This window comes from Pleurodeles waltl, chromosome 7 (assembly GCF_031143425.1).
Source record: "Pleurodeles waltl isolate 20211129_DDA chromosome 7, aPleWal1.hap1.20221129, whole genome shotgun sequence".
Classification (NCBI taxonomy): domain Eukaryota; kingdom Metazoa; phylum Chordata; class Amphibia; order Caudata; family Salamandridae; genus Pleurodeles; species Pleurodeles waltl.
The window spans coordinates 1,195,830,846-1,195,851,280 of NC_090446.1; the positions used below are offsets into that span (position 1 = coordinate 1,195,830,846).

At 43.1% G+C, this 20,435-nt stretch overlaps 1 protein-coding gene across 2 annotated transcripts in view; it reads left to right on the top strand.

The window, feature by feature from the left end:
- Nucleotides 1-5,051: 5,051 nt before the first annotated feature.
- Nucleotides 5,052-20,435, top strand: part of LOC138246090 (TBC1 domain family member 24-like) — a 67,568-nt gene continuing 52,184 nt past the window's right edge. For both annotated transcript variants that reach the window (XM_069200321.1, XM_069200323.1), the window contains exon 1: nt 5,052-5,206. In XM_069200321.1, the coding sequence (XP_069056422.1) occupies nt 5,179-5,206 (28 nt within the window). In that variant the 5' untranslated portion in view covers nt 5,052-5,178. The remainder of the gene's footprint in view (nt 5,207-20,435) is intronic.

The window sequence follows — 20,435 nt, forward strand, 5'->3', positions numbered from 1 at the left end:
CCTTCCGCCTCCCAGCTGACCGGACCAACTGCCTCCCTCCCCTTCTTAATACCGGCTGCGTGCAGCAGGTGCACCACTGGTGCACCAAAGGCAAGCCCATCTGCGTCCGTCCGCACCTGGACCGCGCCCAGCGCCATGGACCGTGATTCTCGTCCCATCCGCCGGTGCGACGCCAGCACTCTACACGCCCTCAACCGGGGAAGATCCTCAGCCTGCCACCTAGCCGACCACAGGAACACTCATGGACCTTTTTCATGCCGCACATGCTCCAGCACCCTTCAAGCACCACCTCATGATCCCACACCAACCACGGACGACCACCTCAAGTGCATACTCCTCAACACACGATCCCTCATCAAGCATGTGGTAGAAGTCTGGGACCTCCTCGACTCAACAGCCCCGGACGTCGCCTTCTTCACAGAGACATGGATCACCCCAACCGCTGCCCCAGACATCGCCACGGTCATCCCAGACAATTACAAAATCATCCACAATGACAAAGCCATCTGGCCTGGAGGTGGCATTGTCATAGTCTACAAGAACAACCACTGCCTGACAACCACCAATGAGTCTCAGTCAACCCACGAACACCTACACTTCCAGATTCAGACCAACACCAATGCCTCCCTCCATGGCACCCTGATCTACAGGCCACTTGGACCCTGACCCCAGTTCTGTGAAGACATCGCCGACCTCGTCGCCCCCAAGTGCTCACTTCCTCCGACTACATCCTACTCAGCGACCTCAACTTCCACCTTGATACCCACGATGACCCCAACACCACAAACCTCCTGGACAACCTCACAACACTCGGCCTCAAACAACTCGTCAGCGTCCCCACCCTCAGAGCTGGACACATACTCGACCCCGTTTTCTCAAGAGGGAACGAAATCATCTCTCACACCTCCAAACACCATTGGACCGACCACAAGCGTGTTGACTGGTTATCGGAATGCGCCAACAATGTAACCCCCTAAGGAAACAGAGCAAAATACCTAAATGGTTTACAGCAGACCTACAGGAATCCATGAGCTCCTGCAGATAACTGGAACATAAATGGAGGAATAGCAAATCAACCGAAGACCACACAGCCTACAAGAACGCAGTCACCACACACCACCAGAACATCAGAGCCGCCAAAAAAGCTGCCATTCAAGCACGCCTCAACACCAGCACTCACAACAGCAAAGAGCTCTTCGCCATAGTCAAAGAGTTAATGAACCCCAAGACAGACACCTCATCCATCCCTCCCTCCCAAGATCTCTGCAATGACCTCGCCACCTTCTTTTACCAAAAAATCCAGGACACTTACAAAGGCTTCAGGAAGAAAAACCCACCAGTGTTGCTCACCACCACGGACCTAGCACCTCACCAGATCCTGCACTCTTGGATCCAAATCACCAAAGAGGACACCCAAAGACTGATGAACTCCATCCACTTGGGAGCACCCTTGGATTTGTGCCATCATCATATCTTCAACCTGGCCAGCGCCACCATAGCACCAGAGCTCTGCCCCACTATCAACCGATCCTTTGAGACTGCCACATTCCCATCAGACTGGAAGCACACCAATATCAACCCGCTGCTCAAGACACCCACCACCGACCCAAAGGAGCTGCAAAACTACAGAGCCATCCCTCAGCTCCCTTTCCCAGCCAAGGTAACGGAGAAGGCCGTCAACCAGCAACTCACCAAATTACTCCAGACACACTAAATCCTAGACCCATCCCAGTCCGGATTCAGAAGCAACTACAGCAGTGAAACCACACTCATAGCAGCCACCGATGACATACGCATCATACTAGGCCACGGAGGCACAGCCACACTCATCCTCCTCGACCTCTCTGCTTGTTTGACACCATCTCCCATTCCACCCTCTGTGACAGACTACACAATGCCGGCATCCGAGATAAAGCACTGGATTGGATCAGGTCCTTCCTCACAGGAAGAACACAGTGTGTGAGACTGCTGCTGTTCACGTCAGAACCCAAAGACACATGCTGCAGAGTGCCCCAAGGATCTTTACTCAGCCCGACACTTTTCAACATCTACATGTCCTGCTTGCCAAGATCATCAAGTCTTCTATGCTGACAATAACCAACTGATCCTCTCCCTGTCCGAGGACTCTGCAAAGGCCAAGAGAAATTTCCATAATGGGATGAGAGCAGTCGCCACCTGGATGGAAGCCTGCTGCCTCAAACTCAACTTGGATAAGACAGAGATCCTTGCAATTGGCTCTACCCCTTCCACCTGGAACGATTAAGCACCCCCGCCCCCACGGACCACCCACGCAACCTGGGTATCATCCTGGACCTCTCTCTATCCATAACCCGCCAAGTCAATGCCGTCTCTTTGTCATGCTTCCACACACTCCAACTCCTGCGGAAGATTTTCAAATGGGTTCCCTCTGACACAAGGAAGACAGTCACACATGCACTTGTCACTAGCAAACAAGACTACGGCAACACACTGTATGCCGGCATCACCAAGAAACTTCAATCAAGACCACAAAGAATCCAGAATGCAGCAGCCAGACTCATCCTGAACATCCCCTGACGCAGCCACAACTCCTCCCACCTCAAAGACCTACACTGGCTCCCAGTCAACAAGTGCATCAAATACAAACTCCTGATCCACACCTACAAGGCACGGCCCAACATAGGACCGGTATACATCAACCACCTCCTCGCCTGCTACGTACTCAACAGACATCTCCGTTCTTCCCAGCTCGCCCTTGCAGCCGTCCCCAAACCTGGAAAAGCACAGCAGGAGGCAGATCTTTCTCCTACCTATCAGCTCGGACATGGAACACACTTCCCCTCAAGCTCAGGCAGAATGCATCACTGAAGCAGTTCAGGAAGGACCTCAAGACCTGGCTCTTTGACTGAGCAGCAAGCCCACAATCAGCACCTTGAGATGCTATGGGTGATTAGCCGCGCTCTACAAGCTTCTGATTGATAAATATTGTTAAGAGAGAAGTACTTTTATTTTGTATGTGACTGAGTTGCGCTTCCTGTTCTGTTGTTAGATATGGTGAATGGTAACCAGATTAGCTACTTGACAAGTATTGAGAATGATAAAATATTGTTGCAAGTCAAAAACAAATCTAGAGCCAAACTGAAAGAGGAATAGCTTCAATTCTTTATCAATATTTCTTTTGGTGCTAATTTGCTGGTGAACGCCAGACAGCTCGATCTTTCAGCTGTTTTTCCACACCTTCCCTTGTGAAAGTGTAATGTATAAATGCAGTGTTTGGCATCTGGAGGGCTTGAATTAGTTAACAATGTGTAATAAAATCAAAGTTGTTCAAAAAGTGGAGGATGTTGGATACCGCCCTTCGTGTTGTCCTGTACAGAAGTAGCATGATGCATTCTCACCAGCATCTCTTCCCAAACACTAAGTGCCCAGGAAAGAAGTTGATTTTATCACACCCAATTAAATCTGAATCCTTGGGGTTCACGATTTATCAGTTGCAGTACGTTGCAGCTATTCTGAGTTTTGGGGAAATAACACATAACTTTCAGTGCTTACCACACGAAAATCCACATGGTAAGGTAAATACTGTCTCTTTTCCTCGCAAACGTTGTCAGTTTTGTTTGACCTTCCAAACTTTAACGCGGGACGTGAACTTTATTGCACCTGGTACTTAATGTATACAGTAAACTCCACACAACCAGGAATTCCTATTGACGTACAAACGGGTTTGGGCAGGGGTCAGACGAGTCCTCCATTCATTATCAGGGGCCATAAGCACCACAAGCAATCAATCCATTCAACACCACACGAGAGTCGGGAAGTGGTGGGTATTTCTTTCATGTTATCAACAGCATCTTTATCTAAGGCAACATACATAATGGGCAAGATATCGAAAAACTTTTCGTAAGTAGAAGAAGAGCTATATAAAATGTTGAATGTTGGGAAGTGAAAGGCTTGTCACAGGACACAATGTGTGTATTTTATAGCGTTACAATTAAGACCAGTAAAATTAAAACAAAAAAACTATGGCGAGGTAAAAAATGCTTTGGCAATGTCATGAGAACATAAAAATCTACATTAATAATAGGAGGATGCTTTAAGTAATCAAGACTGACATTCTGAAAGATAAACAACAGAGATTATGTTATTTTCCTCACTTGGGCAAACATGATTTGCCGCAACAAATCTGGTGTTACTGTTTCTCTCACAAACAATACCTATTCTGTTGATTTCGGAAAGCTGAAAGACTGGGTGACCTCTGACGTTTCAGAGATTGGGGCCTGCTGATTATAAACATATACCCGCAGAAGGAACATAGACCTACTGAGCAACTGTGTTTGTACGAGATGAACAGCAAATAATCTGCGAGGCTATTTGTGGAGCAGGCGCACTGCAACTGTGAGCTATTTTATGTTTGGAATTCATGGATCTGAAGGTGTGCTTGCAGATCTCTGACAGGCACTCAACCCGGTGCTCCCTTTGCCAACTCTTGTGTGTCGACCTTCATTTAAAAATGACAACAACAGTCGCCAGCCGGGACCAGTTTTGGGCAACACCCGTGCACGGGTCACTCACGGGAGAAGGGCAGAAAGTCAGCACGGAAAACAGATGACGCAGTCATGTTGTTGTTTTGAGCCGGTACGAATTCTCGGGCGCACTAAGGTCGCGCATCAGTGTCTTTATGTTATTGAAAATTGCGCCCTTGAAAATAACCTCACTGCTTGTTTTCTTGGCATTCATCTCTTCTTCTAATTGGGTGCCCGAGTTTGTGAACTAGTAGTGGGCCTCTCGGAAGCAGACCGGTTCCTAATAAAATTAAGGGAATTCAGGGAAGTTAGCAAAACGCTGGGACAGCAATAGTGATATGTCGGAAGTTCAGAACAGTGTCTCAGACGAGTCTCCCTACCACCCCTCTCACCTGGGGCGGAGTCAGACATGCATCATCCTCCACGGCCTGGTAGGACTAGCAAGGACCTTATCTTGACTCGCCTTGGGCGTGTCAGGGGGGTGGGCCAGGTTCCTTCAAGGCCCTCTAGATAAATAAATGAGACACCTGTACAAACCGCTCCTTCGACGCGCCGGTGGCAGGAGCGCGCGCAGGGACTCGAGGCAGGGTATGTTGTCGAACCCGAGCGCCAGAGCCGCTTGAGAGCCTCGTCGTGGCCGCTTCACCTCAGGGAGACAGAGGCCGCCGCTCCCACCATGGGGGATTGCAAGGACCTCCTTCAAGGTAGGATAAGCTGCCAGCGCTGCACGCGCGGCGCGCACTTTGATGGCAGTTGTACCTATGGATGTAGAAACTGCTGTACACCCGACACACTTAGGAATACCTCCACTGTAAGCGCAAAAATAACCACTTTGTCCCTGTTTTGAGATTCTGTAAGCGAGGGGCAAGTATTCCCTTTGTAGGCTTAGTGCATGTTTACTGTACATATTTTGACATCTCAGAAATGTTTACAGGACTAGGGCATCTCTTTAGTTATGGTACTGCTGTGATGTTGTTTTCACGAACCAGGTAAACAGGGGTCTAGGAACCCAGTTAATTCTGGCAGGATTCTCTTTCTTGCTAAATTGAGCGATCGGGATATATCCTGACAGGTAGGTAGCGCTTGGTAGCGAAGACAACTGGACAAAGCCAATGGCTCTTTATATTTCTCACGTACGCGAAAGGCAGTTTTTTTACGGTGGCAGTCGAGTACTGTAAGTGTTGTATGGCTCATGGCCCTGCCCTTTTGAAGGGTTAGAGATGCTTGCTCGGAATTGGTGAACACCGGTCTTAGCGCCGTAAATGAGGTCCTAAGTTTTATTTTAAACGTTTTCCCCCAACTTTATTTCATTATATCTGTAATAAGACATAACACATAGGTAGCAGTAAATACAGACAATACTTACATACATATTTTCCAGTGGCTCGATTTATATCTTACAATGTTAATTGTTTATCTGCATTCCAATTTCTGGTATGGTCAGGCATGGCTACTCACATTTAGCAGGATTTACGTATCCATCTGTACCTCCCTGCCAGGCACAATGCAGCTCACTGGTCTCTGCAAACCAAGTGCTCCACGTTTTATTTTAAACTTGAGGGTAACCACAAGTTTCATCCAGTTCATTGCCAAGGCTACTACCTACCAGGTATTTCTGCGGTGCCAGCAAAGCTGTTGTATTCCAAAACCCTTCTTACTTTGGGCTCAGGCAGTGCTGCTCGTGCTGGTCCCTTAGTCCTATCACCTACCCCGCAAGGGGATCTTGCATGCTGCTGTAAGGCTTGTGCTTGGGGTTACAAGGCATAACCATATCACACCAATGTTGATGCTGTCGCGTAAGCTACCCTATATACAATGCACTCCACGAAGATTGTGTTTTGGCCTAAATAAAAGAAAATGTTTCAGGATGATAATAACCCACCTCTTCATGTACACCAAAATCAACTAATAAACTACACTCCCACATAAGGTTATTGTTGAGATGTTACCAGTTCATGTGCTTTAACCATGAAATGCAATGTGTGCTATTCTCAGATATTACCTAGAACATGAAAATATTGTACTGTGTCTAAAAATAACTAAAATCCTTCTTACTTCCAATGTACTTTCACCAGGATGTCCAAGCCCTGGGAAAGTCCTTAACTGATGAAGAAGACAGTTCCCAAATCTCCAATATCACCTCGTAATGCTATCATCCATTCAGCAGCTCGCCTGGACTTATGCCCTCAAAAATAGGAACCCATTTCCACAATACTACATAAAGTGCACTCTCTTCCCCAGTGAGGCCATAATCAAGTTCTAACTAGCCAGCATCAGTTTTAAAGCCACTTACTGTGCACAGCCAAAACAATCAATATCTTAATAAAAATCTCTCAAGGAAACAAACATTTAAGTAGCAAAGACATCCAAGTACTGGAATCTGAAAACTTGAAAATTCACTTTCGCTATTCCCCTCTCTTCTCCAGCGATGCACCATCCCACTGGACCTATCTTCCAGCAGACATGAAATGCCATGAAGTACTCTGATTTTAGTATGAGAATTGACTGATACCCTGCATTAATCTTCTGTGCATCTTCTCCTTTGCTTGAGGTAGTCGCCTCTATGATTTCTTCTCCTATGTTTATTGACATGTGCCCACCCATCTTCACACTCTTTTTTTTTTTATTCCTCCTCTACTCAAACCTGATCTGCCGTCTCTTCTCTTACTGTACTTTCTTTGACCCATTCAGTTTCCATGTTGCTAGATGTTAATCCTGTTCTCAGGTCTGCACTACATACAGTTCCTATCAAACTCGAGACCATCGACTTCCTATTTGTTATTTTGTAAGGTGCACTGACACCATGGGTAGAATGGCATTGAGGAAAATGTAAAATAAAATTAAAGTGCATTAATTGTTACACAGTAGTGTATGCATTGTTTATCACTTCAAATGAACATTTGTGAGATTCTCGAGTACAAAACATCAACAACCTTGTTTCGGCTCGTCGGAATTAATGATAATTTTCTTAATTGCATTTAAAGGGTTATAGTCACAACACTTTATTTTTTATTTCTGCCTTTTAAACTGGATTTCAGTTTTTTTTTTTTTTTTGTTTTCAATGAGATTTTTTTTCTTTTTTATAACTGCTGTTCGTTCTCGGGTAGATCAACTCTGTTGACCCAGAAATGTTATTGGGATTATCGTTCTAAATTCTTCAATTAATTGTTTGTGCATGGAAGCTTATGTCTTTTTAATTTGCACTTTGTAATACTCTAAACTGAAGACAAATAAATGGGTCACTGAATAAAAGGCTGAATTGTACTCTATGATAGTTAAAAGAATGCAAATCTAGCTAAATTGGCTCTGAGTGCATTGTACAGAAGATTCAAATTAAAGAGCGAAAGTCCTTAATAAAAAGTTAAGAATAATTTCACTAAAGTAAATGATATGCAGTAGTAATATATACACTCAAACAGAATTAACCCAAATATTTTTGAAGCTAAATTATCTTGGTTTCCATGTGGGCCTTTTAAAGCCACATTGGGCCTGTAACATCGGTCTATGTTTTCCAGGGACTTGAGGGTTCCCTTGCAAGGAATTTATCAGAATGGTGCTGGATCCGGTGTGTTACATATAATGAATTACAAGCGCCGTACAAACGTACCCAGCTGGGTTTTCCAAAGCAACCCTACTGTCAGATTTGCATGAGTCGACCAGAAAACAAAGAAACATAGTGCACTGTCATGGAAAAAGTTGTGGAAATTTGTAGGGTGTCCAGCTACACTATTTCCATATACTTACATGAGCACCAATAATTGAAAAAACATGAAAAAACACAATCACTCTAATTTCTTTAACTTGTTTCAAGTATTGATTTTTAAACTTGATCATTTTTGTAAAATACTTGTTTCAAGTATAAGCATGAGGCGATACACTACCATAAAGTTGAGGCTTCCAACAGATGAAGGACGATTGGAAGCCCCAAACTCTTTCTCATCCTCTCTCCAACCTTTTCCTCAGGACTCCCTAACAGAGACAGGCCATGTCAGATATTTATCTGGGTAAGAGGCCTGTGGTACTCCCGCATATTAGAAGCTGGTCACTGGTATCTCATTCCTCACAGTATTTCAGATTTTACATTGTATTAATGAATACTGAGAGAGCTGAACTCTGCCTGAGAACTGGCTCAACACAATCTATGTATCAGCACACCTCATGCTGTGCAGGGGCTGAGCTCTGTCTATAGGCACTCTGCTCTGGGTCAGTGAAAGAAATTAACTGTATAGAAACTCAACAGAATGTCTGTAGGAGCTCAGCTGCATCTGTGCAGGGGTTAAGCACTATGTATACAGAGACTTGGCTGTGGTGTTACGACTAGAGCTGCTGACTTTGGAACTGGGAAACAAAGTTCAAGTCCCAGTTTCAGTTCAACCACTTGTGATTCTGGGCAAATCATTTAATCTCCCTGTGCCTAAAATATGTATGTGACCTTGTGCAATGTAACTGGTGCTCATGTAAAGCACCCCATTACTTTCAGGTCAAGATTGTGCTATATAAAACTGCAAAAAAATAAAAATAAATCAACTCAATCTGCGAATGAACTTTGCTCTACAAGAGGATAGAGCCTGTTTATGACAGAGTCCCACTCTCTCTGCATGCGCAGGAACTGACTTAAATGGTGCAGGAACCCATTTATGTCTTCTAGGTATTCAGCTGCATATCTAGAAGTGCAACTGACTTCAGTTTTGGGTTCCTCTTCTTAATCATACAGGCACTGAAATGTTGTTCTCGATTCCAGGCAGTCTTGACCCTTTGATTGCTACACTGCGTAGCAACCCTCTAGATATGTCATGCCTTGGCTGAGTTCATCTTGTCAAGTTCTAAGTAGGAGCCCTAGTTTTAATCTGCGGGGGGACCAAATCACATTTTCATGGGGATAGTGCTTGAAGGGCGGTCAGGCTAGTGGGTAACATTTTATTCATGTGTCATTTGGAAAATAAATACTTTCCGAGAATGTTCAATTCCCAAAACTATGGGGCTTATTTACAATCCCCTTGCACCGTCGTAGCTCACTTTTTTTTAAGCTGCGGCAATCCAAGCAGCCCCCTACACTGCACTACATTTACAAACTGGCACAATGAGACCATTACGCCAGTTTGTAAAGTCATGCGCCACATTATACCTGCACCAGATATAATGTATGCAAGGTAGGTGTTTCCCCATTAAAAGCCAAGCAGAACTGCCCATTATGAGCCTTCACAACGTCAATTTTTTTAACACCTGCTCAGAGCAGGTGTTAAAGTGACACTGGGCTTTTTTTACATTGGTCCCCCCTCGCATTGCTGGAGTAGCATCATTTTTTTGACGGTAGTCCAGCAATGTGTCGGTTTAGCGCCACAGATGCATCAGAATCTCTGCTGCATCTGGGAAAATCTGTGACATGGAGTGCTGTATCATAAACACAGTGCTACCATGGCATCGTTGGGGGGGGTCCAGAGCTGGCACTAGAAAACTGACGCATCAGTTCCAATGCGCCAGTTTCTTGTAAATGAGACCACAAGTTTGGTGGTTTCAGGTTAATTACTTCCTTGCTTTAATGCTGGGATGTGGAGTGTGCTTGATTTAGTATATTCACCCAGCTGTCATCCCTAATCAACCTCTCTGATTCCCTCGCCTATGTAAAATGTGAACTTTTGTCGCTGGCACTAATCTTGAGCTTTAAAATCCTCTCTTCAGGCAGGCATTCAAAAGAGGGGAGAAATTTGGAGTGTGTCTCAGAAGAATGCATTAGTGCACAAGACTACACTTTCCGGTTTGAAGTTGACATAGGATAGTACAAGGTAGGGGCAGCACCAGCTGACTGCAAAAGTGAGTTAGCTTAAGAGACAGCAAGGCCCAGAGGTTGCACACCCAGGATCTGTTTCAATAGAGCCTTTGAAATGTGTCACAGTGTTGGATTTGGATCTGGCCACCCTTTTAACCATGTTTTCCAACCATCAACTACCACTTGCAGAGATGGTAAGGAGGCCCAATAGGTAAGCCACACAAGGGCGGTGCGATTTTGGGCACAACATGCTGCTGCAGCAGAAAGCTTTGGTGGGTGCAGTGTCAGGTGCTGTCCATGAGCAGTGACATGCTTATCCTCTTTGTCAGCCCATTACAAATTCAGCTACCAAATACCCAGGGCAAGAGGCACACACAGCGTTTTGTGAAGTGGACTGGGAGAGGTCAGCACCCAGCAGCCTGTGACTAGGCACAGTAGAATATTGCACCACACTTGTTCCTAATGTGGTGCATGTGTGCAGCCTACCAACCTGAGCTACATAGTAATCATGAGGTAGAGGAGCACAATGACAGATGGCTCTCCTCTGCTGCTTGTGTATCGACTGTAGAGTAAAATGCATGACTGTTAAAGTAACTGTGTGACATGACGTTATTGTGAAGCCATCACTCTGACATGAATACTGCCTTATAGACCATAGCTACCCTTCCTTTTGCGATAGAACAGGAAGCCAGGCCTGAGGAGCCATCTTTTAAAAATCCCAGCTCCTACTGATAAGTTCTGGTGCCACCTACCATCAATCACCAAAACAAACTAACTGCTTCTCAGACCTCTATTTGCCAATATCACTTTGCACGTTCTTAGGACCGGATTTACTAAGGACTTGTGTTGCCCTTGCATGGCACAAGTCGTTGTAAGGCAATGCAAGTCCCTTAGTGGTATTTAGTAAACCACGCAAAGTCACTTGCATGGCTCTGTGTGGTTTAGTAAATCCAAAGTGACCTGTTCCATGTGTCGAATATGGGCATTCCCATGCACCCATCCATGGATTTTGAGAGAATCCCAGATTTACAAAGGCCTTTAAACCAGGGTTGCGCCAAAATAGTGCACCTCCCTGAGCTAGGCTTAACGAGGAGAAATATCTTTATTTTTCTATGTTACTTCTTCTTTGTAAGTGTTGTGCATTCTGCAGCACATACACAAAGAGGAAAATGTTTTTAAGGATTGTATTTGTACAGGAGTGTATCCCTTCCTGTACAAACATAATCCTGCCTGTAACACAGGAACCCTGCACAATGGCACAAGTGTGCCTCAGTGCTAGGAGACACTGGAAATGCGCCATAGCTTTGTAATTTCTGCTCTCTCCCTTACATGCAACTCACATTTCTGCTCTCTCCCTTTCATGCAATGCAAACCAGCAAGTTATCTTGCTGCGTTGCATGAAAGAGAGAAAAGCAGAAATGTGCGTTGCATGTAAGGGAGAGAGCAGAAATTCTTTGAAGACAAGTTCCAGCAGCACAGAAGCTGCTTGTTTCTTTTTAAAGAAAATAAAATGTTTCCCAAACAGTGCTCAGACTAGGCGCTCCTTGAGACAAGCACCCATGAGCTGCAGCCTGGGCTATGGTGCACAGTGGGGGGATGGGGGCTGGAGCCCCTTTCGCCCAATGGGCGTTGCATGCCTGGAGCTCACCCCCAAGTATCTCTCAGGGGAGTCACTGCTTGATGACATGGCGAGGAAGAGAATAAAGCGATCAGAAGAGTAGAAGCCCAAGGGCTTTGCAGACCCATCATATCGCAAGCGTGGGACACACTTCTGATCATATCCTTCCACCTTAGGCACAACACTAATGCTAATCAGCGCAAAAGCACAGCTAGCAAATACAGTGATACAAATGAATTGCCCCTGTCAATATTGTCAATATGGTCTGTGCATACTTCCTGTAGATTACTGCTCTGTGAATTGTTCGCATTGGAAAAACAATAAAAAGATGAAAAAAAGAGAAATATGCTGCAGTGTATCGCATAGACTGCCCAAAATGGCGCATTCCTGTCCAAAAGTCTGTGGTGGACCCTGCATAGTTAAGAGGGCATTTGGCATTGTGTGACAGTGTTCGTGTGCAACACATGGCGTTCTCTGCATGTGCTACTGCCTGAAAGTCCCCCTCTGAGTTTGTACATGATTATGTTGGCTCTGCTTCGGTGTGTGTGATTGCATTCACTCTTCTTGTTTCTGTGAATGGTAGGGATTCACACTGTGTGTGTAGTATGATGTTCAGTCTACCTGTGTGTGATTTAGTTCACTCTACATATGTGAAAAAATGGTTGAGGGAGCATTTTGTTTACTGTGTGCATGTGTTTGACTCTAGTTATACCTGTTCTTGTTAAAGCTGGTGGAAGAATGTGTCTGCTATTATGGCATACTGTTACTTTATCACACACATTTTCTATTAAAATCAAACAAAGCATTTCTTGATAAAGTCTACACCTGGGAACTGTCCCTAAATCTCTTGTGTCAGTTAAAGAACAAGGAAGACATTGACACGTGGGACATAAACGTCCATCCTTCCTACCTTCTTACATAAACACAAATAGTATTATATCACCGTGATTAGACTGTGTGGATGTTACTATTATTAACGAGCAATGGTAAAGGCAATGGGCCTCGCTATTTTAGGTCTCGCTTACCAGACAGTTCTTAGATGTCTGGGAGGTGAAGGCCCACTGTGGACTATACTGAAAACGTACAGTTTGCTTTGGCTTCACAGTATTAGCAAACAGCATTAGCAAATTCAATAGGTCTGAAAGGCGAGATCTATTGATTTTGTCAAATGTCTCGTCAAAGAAGCAAAGACATATATCTACATTGTCATACCTTTCAAAAGCTGCCTTCAGCACTTTCCCCATGCAGACTGCAGTGCCATACCCCTTACTAAAGGTTCCATAGGCATAGCTTGTTTTTTTCACAAAAGCACCACTTCACATGTGAGTTATATGCATTGTGGAGATGGGGAGGATTTAATTATTGTAGAGTTGTAGGTAGGCTAGTCATAGTAGGTTAGGTATGGTATATTAGTTATGGTATATAGGTAGGCTAAGTTAGGGTGTGCTTTTGTGAGTATACTAGTTATGATAGCTATATTTGAGATAAGTAGGTATGAAAAGTAATCAGGTATGGAAATATGGTGAGTAGGTGTGAAAGGTAGGTTAAATACAATTGGGTATGTGGCGTATGTATGGAACATATGGCATGTTAATTATGATACATCATATAGGTACTGGCGGTAAATATGGTACATAGTTTATTATAGTAGTTATATAATTTAAGGTTTAAAAATTCGGTTTGTGTTAGATATGCTAGGCCAGTATGATAAATTAGGGATGGTATGTTGGGTTTTGTATAGTAGGTAGTTTAAGTAATGAAAGTAGATATGATAGGTTGCATTGTAGAAGAGGCAAATAGGCAGGACAGGGGTAGGCAGGAAAGGTTAAGTACAGTAGGTGCCGCAGGTTGTACGATAAGTTAGTTATGATAGACATGGTAAGGATGGTAGGTATTGAAGATGTTTGTTACGGTAAGTGAAATAGGTTAAGTACTGTACGAATGGTAGGTAGTTTGGGTGGGTAGGTACAATATGTAAGGGAGATGGGTAGGTGTGGTAGTTATAATAGGTAGGTATGGTGTGTTAGGTATGGTAGTTGGGCATGGCAAGTAAGTAGCTATAGTTAGCATGGTATGTAGGTATTACATGTGTTATTAGTCAGGTCAGTTAGGTTTGATGTGGCATATAGTTAAGATATAAAAACGTATGGTTGGTAGGTAATAAAAGCATGGTAGGTTAGTTATGGTGAGGTGCAGTATGATAGGTAGGTATCCAGGTATGATTGATAGGTAGGTAAGATAGATTAGGTGTGCTAAATAGGTATAGTGTAGGTATAATGAGGTAAGTTAGGCATGTGAGGGCATACCGTTTTTGGTCTGCTTATTAAATGTTTGTGAAACTAAAATATGTTCTAGACTTTTTGATTGAAGTCATAGCATTGTTATCAAGAAGCACAAGCACACACTGTTATACTTTTGCTAAAGTGACAGTATTTTTGTTGCATGTTTAAGAAAGCCTATGTATGTACAGAACTTTATTTTGGTAACAAAAAAAGTACATCTAATAACATGTTATCACAAAAGTAAAATAAATGCATATGTAAGGATGATTAGTGGATAGCACTGTGCCCGACTGTATTAAATGCTTGGGCAGCCCAACAGAAAACAATAAAGCCACGAATCACCAAGTAAACGCAATTAAAATGCAAATATGCCACCAAACTAAATACATCAAAGAATACGCACTTAGAGTTCAATTTCAAGTACGTTAAAGAGGGGGTTGCATGGTTGGGTAAAAGTGAAGTTTTTACCCCCGTCACTTTTTGCAGCTGGTTTGTACAAGAAAGATAATCTGAAAGCCGTGCTTTTTGGAAAATGTTATGATGCCATGATTTAGCCACGTCATCTTAAGTCCCCTTGTGTTCTTATGCCTTTGTATTTATAACTTTTGTTCAACACTGATTTCTTTTAACCCGTTTTAAGCTGAAATTAGTTCCTGCACTAGTCAGATTTCCCAAGAAGAGGTTATGGAGAGACCATTTGTTTTATCATTTGCGCCTAGGAAACAGTTTTGTTACCTTTAGTGCATAGTATACATTTCAACAATTTCAAGTCAGCTTTTCTCTTTTACAGCAACTTTCGGCAGAATTCATATTTTGTTTTTCACCCAGTACATTTATCGAGTATTAATTAAAGTAAAGGAATTAATTGGCCTGACCACTAGTGACATTTGAAAGTGGTGGGGCGCAAACGTCTGGGTATGTCTTTTATGTTGTGAGTGAAGCGAGCAAGCTCAATGGACAAATATGGAGTACAGGGTGGGTCCTCCTCCCAACAAAAATAAATAAAAAAGTATGACAAATGGATCATGTGAAAGTAAATACATTTAGTCAGAAAGCAATGTTTATAAAGAAGTGGGAATGTCTAGTCTTGAAATATTAAAAACGGCCCTGTATCTTACTACATTAATATGTTCACCCTTTAATGTTTGAATTGTACACTGCAACAACTTCATGTCCTTTAAAGTGTATGCTTACCCAGTGTCTTACACTGCATGAGGTATCAACTTTGGAAGAAAATGCTCTAACCAGGCACCAGGAAGCCCCCACAGCTGCTGGCTGCAATCAATCATACAGAAATATGTGCAGACAGGTCTTTAAGTGGGATGGAAAAAGTGGGGGCTCTCTAAAAGCGAACATGCAAAATACATTTCTTTGAGTTCCAAAGTGTGCCAGCAAGCCTGTATTTTTATTTGATCTCTTAGATGTTATTTCATCCAGAAATAAAACACAAAAACTGACTGACGTACACCTGAAACCTGTCAATACTGTTGGCTTTGTCAGTGGTTGTTAGCTCTTTAAGATAAATGAGTAACAACAATGATTAGCTATAAATATATAACACTGGAAATGTTTCAATTCTGAAATTGTGAGACTGTGAATTAAATAATATTGAGGCCCGTGGAAGGAGTAGGACCTTCAGTTATCTGTGCTTTATGTTAGATATGTTTGCCCTTTTTCTCTTCACATCTCATCCGTTTGCACATTTTCAACCTCGTCACTTCTCTTCAGCACCCTCTTTTCACTCTCACCTAAATGCACTTCCTCGCATCTCCCTCATTTTACCACCCCAAACATACAGTGCACTCATTCACATTTAAGCACTTTATTTCCTTTAGCTTTTGCCTTCTAAATATTATGACCCCCTTCACACACATTTACACAGAATATCAATTGTAACTGGAATACGTGATCATTGTTCTGTGTGCTCTGCAGAGATGCCAATACACTGACAGACACTTTGCTTTACCATCAGCCTCAGAACCAGTGCTCTTAATTAAAGCCTCTCATTAACACCTGGCATGAGTCAAAGTGTGCACTACGCAAGAGTAATAAAATGCACAAAGAAAATATAGAAGCAGAGCATAATGAAACAGCTAACTCTCTTCGCAAATGCAAAATTAAGTAAAACATGAAATAAGAGAGGAACTAAATATGTTTTTAACATTAATTGTTTGTATATCAATCCATGTTTTTGGCACTAATGCTAAGAACATGACGATCGGACCAGTTTTAAAACCATACAGCAGATAACTTTACTGTAAGCACATATTTCTCCCTTTGTTCTTGAGTTTGATATTTGGATCAGTTTCACAAGGGAACAAGAACCCTGCTTGTCTTTTGGATCAATTTCATGAGGGAACAAATACAGCAGCTCCACTTCTAAAGGTGCAGCGATTTGCAGCCTGGGATGTCACAGTGGGGGAGGTTAGCGTGACAAGGAGTCTCAGTACAATAAAAATAATACAAGATTAGCATTACAACACTTCCCAAAGCCAAGACACTAAATCACAAGTGCTTGCATCCACTCCTACTGTGTGACAAATGGGGAAAAGGTGGGATCTAGGACTGTGAATGACACAGCTGCCATTACACAGGGATGAAAACTCGAATGCCCAAAATCATGATGCAAAAAGCTTCACTGGCCTATAGTGAATACTGTCATTGACCACAATGGGAAGGAAGGGCTTTTAAGCAATTAGCCCTGCATCATGGGTCACAGTGTAGAAAGTTAATTTACTGCCTTGTTCCGTCTCCTGCTTCAAGGCGAGGCAGGCCGGGCAGCCTGGGACAGACAGCCCAGACTTAAATGCATCGATCAGTTTAGAGTTACGAACGTTAGGATCACATCTCGGAACAAATCGATCTATTTATTATTTTTTGCTATAAATGTGTAGGAAGTTCAGAGGGGCGCAGCCCCTCATTCCTAAAGGAGAAACTGACCCTGGGCCTGACTTAGAAGAGCATACATCTAAACTTTACTTGTCTTCAGTTATATATGAAGATGATATGAATAGTATGTGGCTTCTCTCTTACAGTGTACATATTTTTAACATTCACATTATTTATAGATTTTGTATTTATGAAATCTTTGTATTTCTTATCCATCTTCTATGGCCTCTTCTATGAGTCCAGATTATGTTGATTGATTGGACTTTTGGATGCTGTAAACACATTTTCTGTAGCAGGTGAAGATCTGGAGAGAAACATGATTACAAATAAAGAGCAGAACATGAAATGGGGGCAAGGCATATATTTTTAAGCCATCATGTTTTTTCAGACATTGGGGGCTTGCAGATCATAGGCTGCATATCTTAAGAGTGTCCGATTACTCCATGTTACTGGAGACACACACACCTTGTCCTGTGCTTTTGTTGCACAGTCCCTAGTAATCTGATGTTTAATTAACGTGATCCAGGATTATAGTTCTCCTAATGCATTAGGATGTTGTATGGAAGGGTAAGGCTGGTGTATTGGAGTCAGTCCCATCAGTCGCTATCCTGCACAGTTCCTATTTTCAGACCTATCCTTTCATTCCATACTGTACTTCACCTAGTTTCTTTTTGCTTCCAACGCATGTCATAGCAGTTACTGTCCATAACAAGTTATTTCCATATGAACTACTCAACATACTTCCAAAGCTGAGGTGAACTGGTCATTTGAAATTTGGAGAGATTCCACTACATGCTGGTGTCTGAATGGCTTTAAGGGTTAGGGTAGTCACCTGTTAATCTTGTGGTGTCAAAACGCTAGGGGCATAGTCAGGCTTGTGCTTTCGAAGGGCTCATTGTGCATTTGTAATTTCCTGCACGCTTGTGATAAACTCTCCATGTCATGTCTGTGAGATCATCTCCAATCGTGTGGAGACACAGTAAAAATCAATTGAATAATTTCCCTGTCTGGTGCATGTCCTTTCACCTCACTACCAAATATTCATACTGCAGCCTTTTGTCAACAGAGTGAGTACTCTGTGTAGAGTAGTAAAAGGCTTCTGGCTAGAGCCATAACAAACATGGATATTGGTGAATGGAAAGTACATTAATTGGGGCACGTGATTCACAGTCTGAGAGTGAGCTTGGCTTCAGTTATAAGGGAACCAAGTTCAGACATTACAGAAAATGAGAAAGTGTGGCCATCTGTGGTGACACGATATAATAGAGTTTAACTCTTTTCTGGCCAAAGTTTTTTTACAGGGTGACATTGTATTAGACGCACATAAATGGAGTTTCCGGCCTCTTTCAGTTTTGAGTCCAGAATGAGCATGTTCTTAGGGAGGAATATGTGACATCAATTTAGGCACATCAATGATTTTTGCTAGCAATTGTAGGCATGGCTGAACAGGGGCTTTATGGAGTGTATGTTTTGTGTGCTCCTTTTCAAAGAAATTGGCAAACATTGAAAAGGGATGCAGTTAACCTTATTGTAAACTGGCATTTGACCGTTGTCCATTTCTGTAAAAAGAAACAAATTAACTTGATTGCTGTATGTCTTTAAACTACTCTCATTATACCAATATGCATTGATTGGTATTGTAGTTGATGTAGAAAGCACTTCTTAAACCCGAAGGGGAACCAAAGCGCTTTGTGGATGGGCAGCATACTACACCTTTGGGAATGCTTGGCTGTAAGGGGGTTGGTTTGAAGAGTTGTCTTTGTGGGAGCTCTTTCTGTGTTGTGCAAGATTAATAGAGTTGTCCTCTTAACATGTTATATGTTGCTGTACCACGGTATGGCATGTAGTGGCATGAAAACGACTGAGAGATGGGTTGTTTATGCTTGTGAGGAATGATATATTTGGTTTTGAAGGGTAACAGAATGCAGTTTGGCCTTCGGGGTTCTGCGTGATTGGCAGAGGTTGCTTATATTATGCTTCAGTGGACACTTGGCATATGTTTGCGCATTCCATCATGAATGAAGAATTGGTTCCAATCCTAGGGTAAGCATTATCCTCAATGCGATTTTCATCACACCCACCTATTGATGATGAATGGTTCTTTCTGCTGGTTGGGAGAGCTGTTCATCATCTGTTGGAAAGGCTTAGGTCTTTATTGCCTTGCTGAATTCCTGATAGCTCAATAGTTGCACTGCCTGTTCAGAGGAGGAGGTTCTATTGAACTGTTTCTTCTTGCAAGAAGTGAAAATATGCTAAGATGCTAGATTGGAGCAGAGGTGTCTGTATGAGGATTATCTATTCAGTTTTTCTTTGATAAAAGACCAGCTCTTGCTATGTTTCACCCTATGGGAAATGTTGAATACCTTAAAGATGGAGTGACTGCCGTTGGGTAGCCAGTGGATTTCACTGAGGGCTGGTGAGGTGTGGTCGTGTAGATGAAGATGTAATAATTGGTAAGGTAAATAAGACTGGGTCCAGGCCGTTTTAAACATCTGTGGCAGATATGACCAGGATGATGATGGTTGGAGGATTATTGGGAAATTTAGTTGATCTAAGATGCATCAAAGAATGTGCATGTTGTAGAAATAGCTTCCTGTGACGTGGTTTAATTGGGCTGCAAGAAAGGCTGGGAGACTTACAGGTTTTTCACTTCAAGTCCACCTGTCTGTTTAACTAGATACTTTGTGAACATGACTGTCACCCTAGAATGCGATTTATTGGCACTGATAGTTGAGTTTTGAGGTAGCGCCCTACTTTCTGAGGCCAAATGGTTGTAGTGTTTCTCTACTATTCTTCACAAGCTAGGATCTCTGTTTTAGAAGAGCTGGGTTTCAGGTGGGTAGAATCCAGTGGTCATCAGACAGGAGGAAGAGATTTAGCCTTGAAGAGTTATAGTCCATTGGTAGTTCCAGCTTTACTTCATTCTACGCCACTCCACTCTACGCCACTCCATGGCACTCCAATCTGCCACTTTATTCCATTCGGTGCCCCTCAACTGTACACCCCTTTGTTCTGTGGCCCTCAACTCTACACATCTTTACTTTACACCCCCAACTCTGACACTCTATTCCACTCTACCTCACTCTATTCTACACCACTCTAGTCTATGCTACTCCACTCTAAGCCACTTCACTTTATGACTGTACTCTACTCTACGCCAATCCACTCCTTGACAGTCCGACATTCGACTCTACTCCACCCATCGCCACTCTTCTCCACTCTTTGCCACTTTACTCCACTCTTCCCCACTCTGTGCCACTTTACATCACTCCACGCTACGCCACTCCACACCACGCCACTCTGTGACTCTACTCCACTCTACTCTACTTCACTCTACAACACTCCACTCTATGACACTTTATTCCAATAGACCCCCT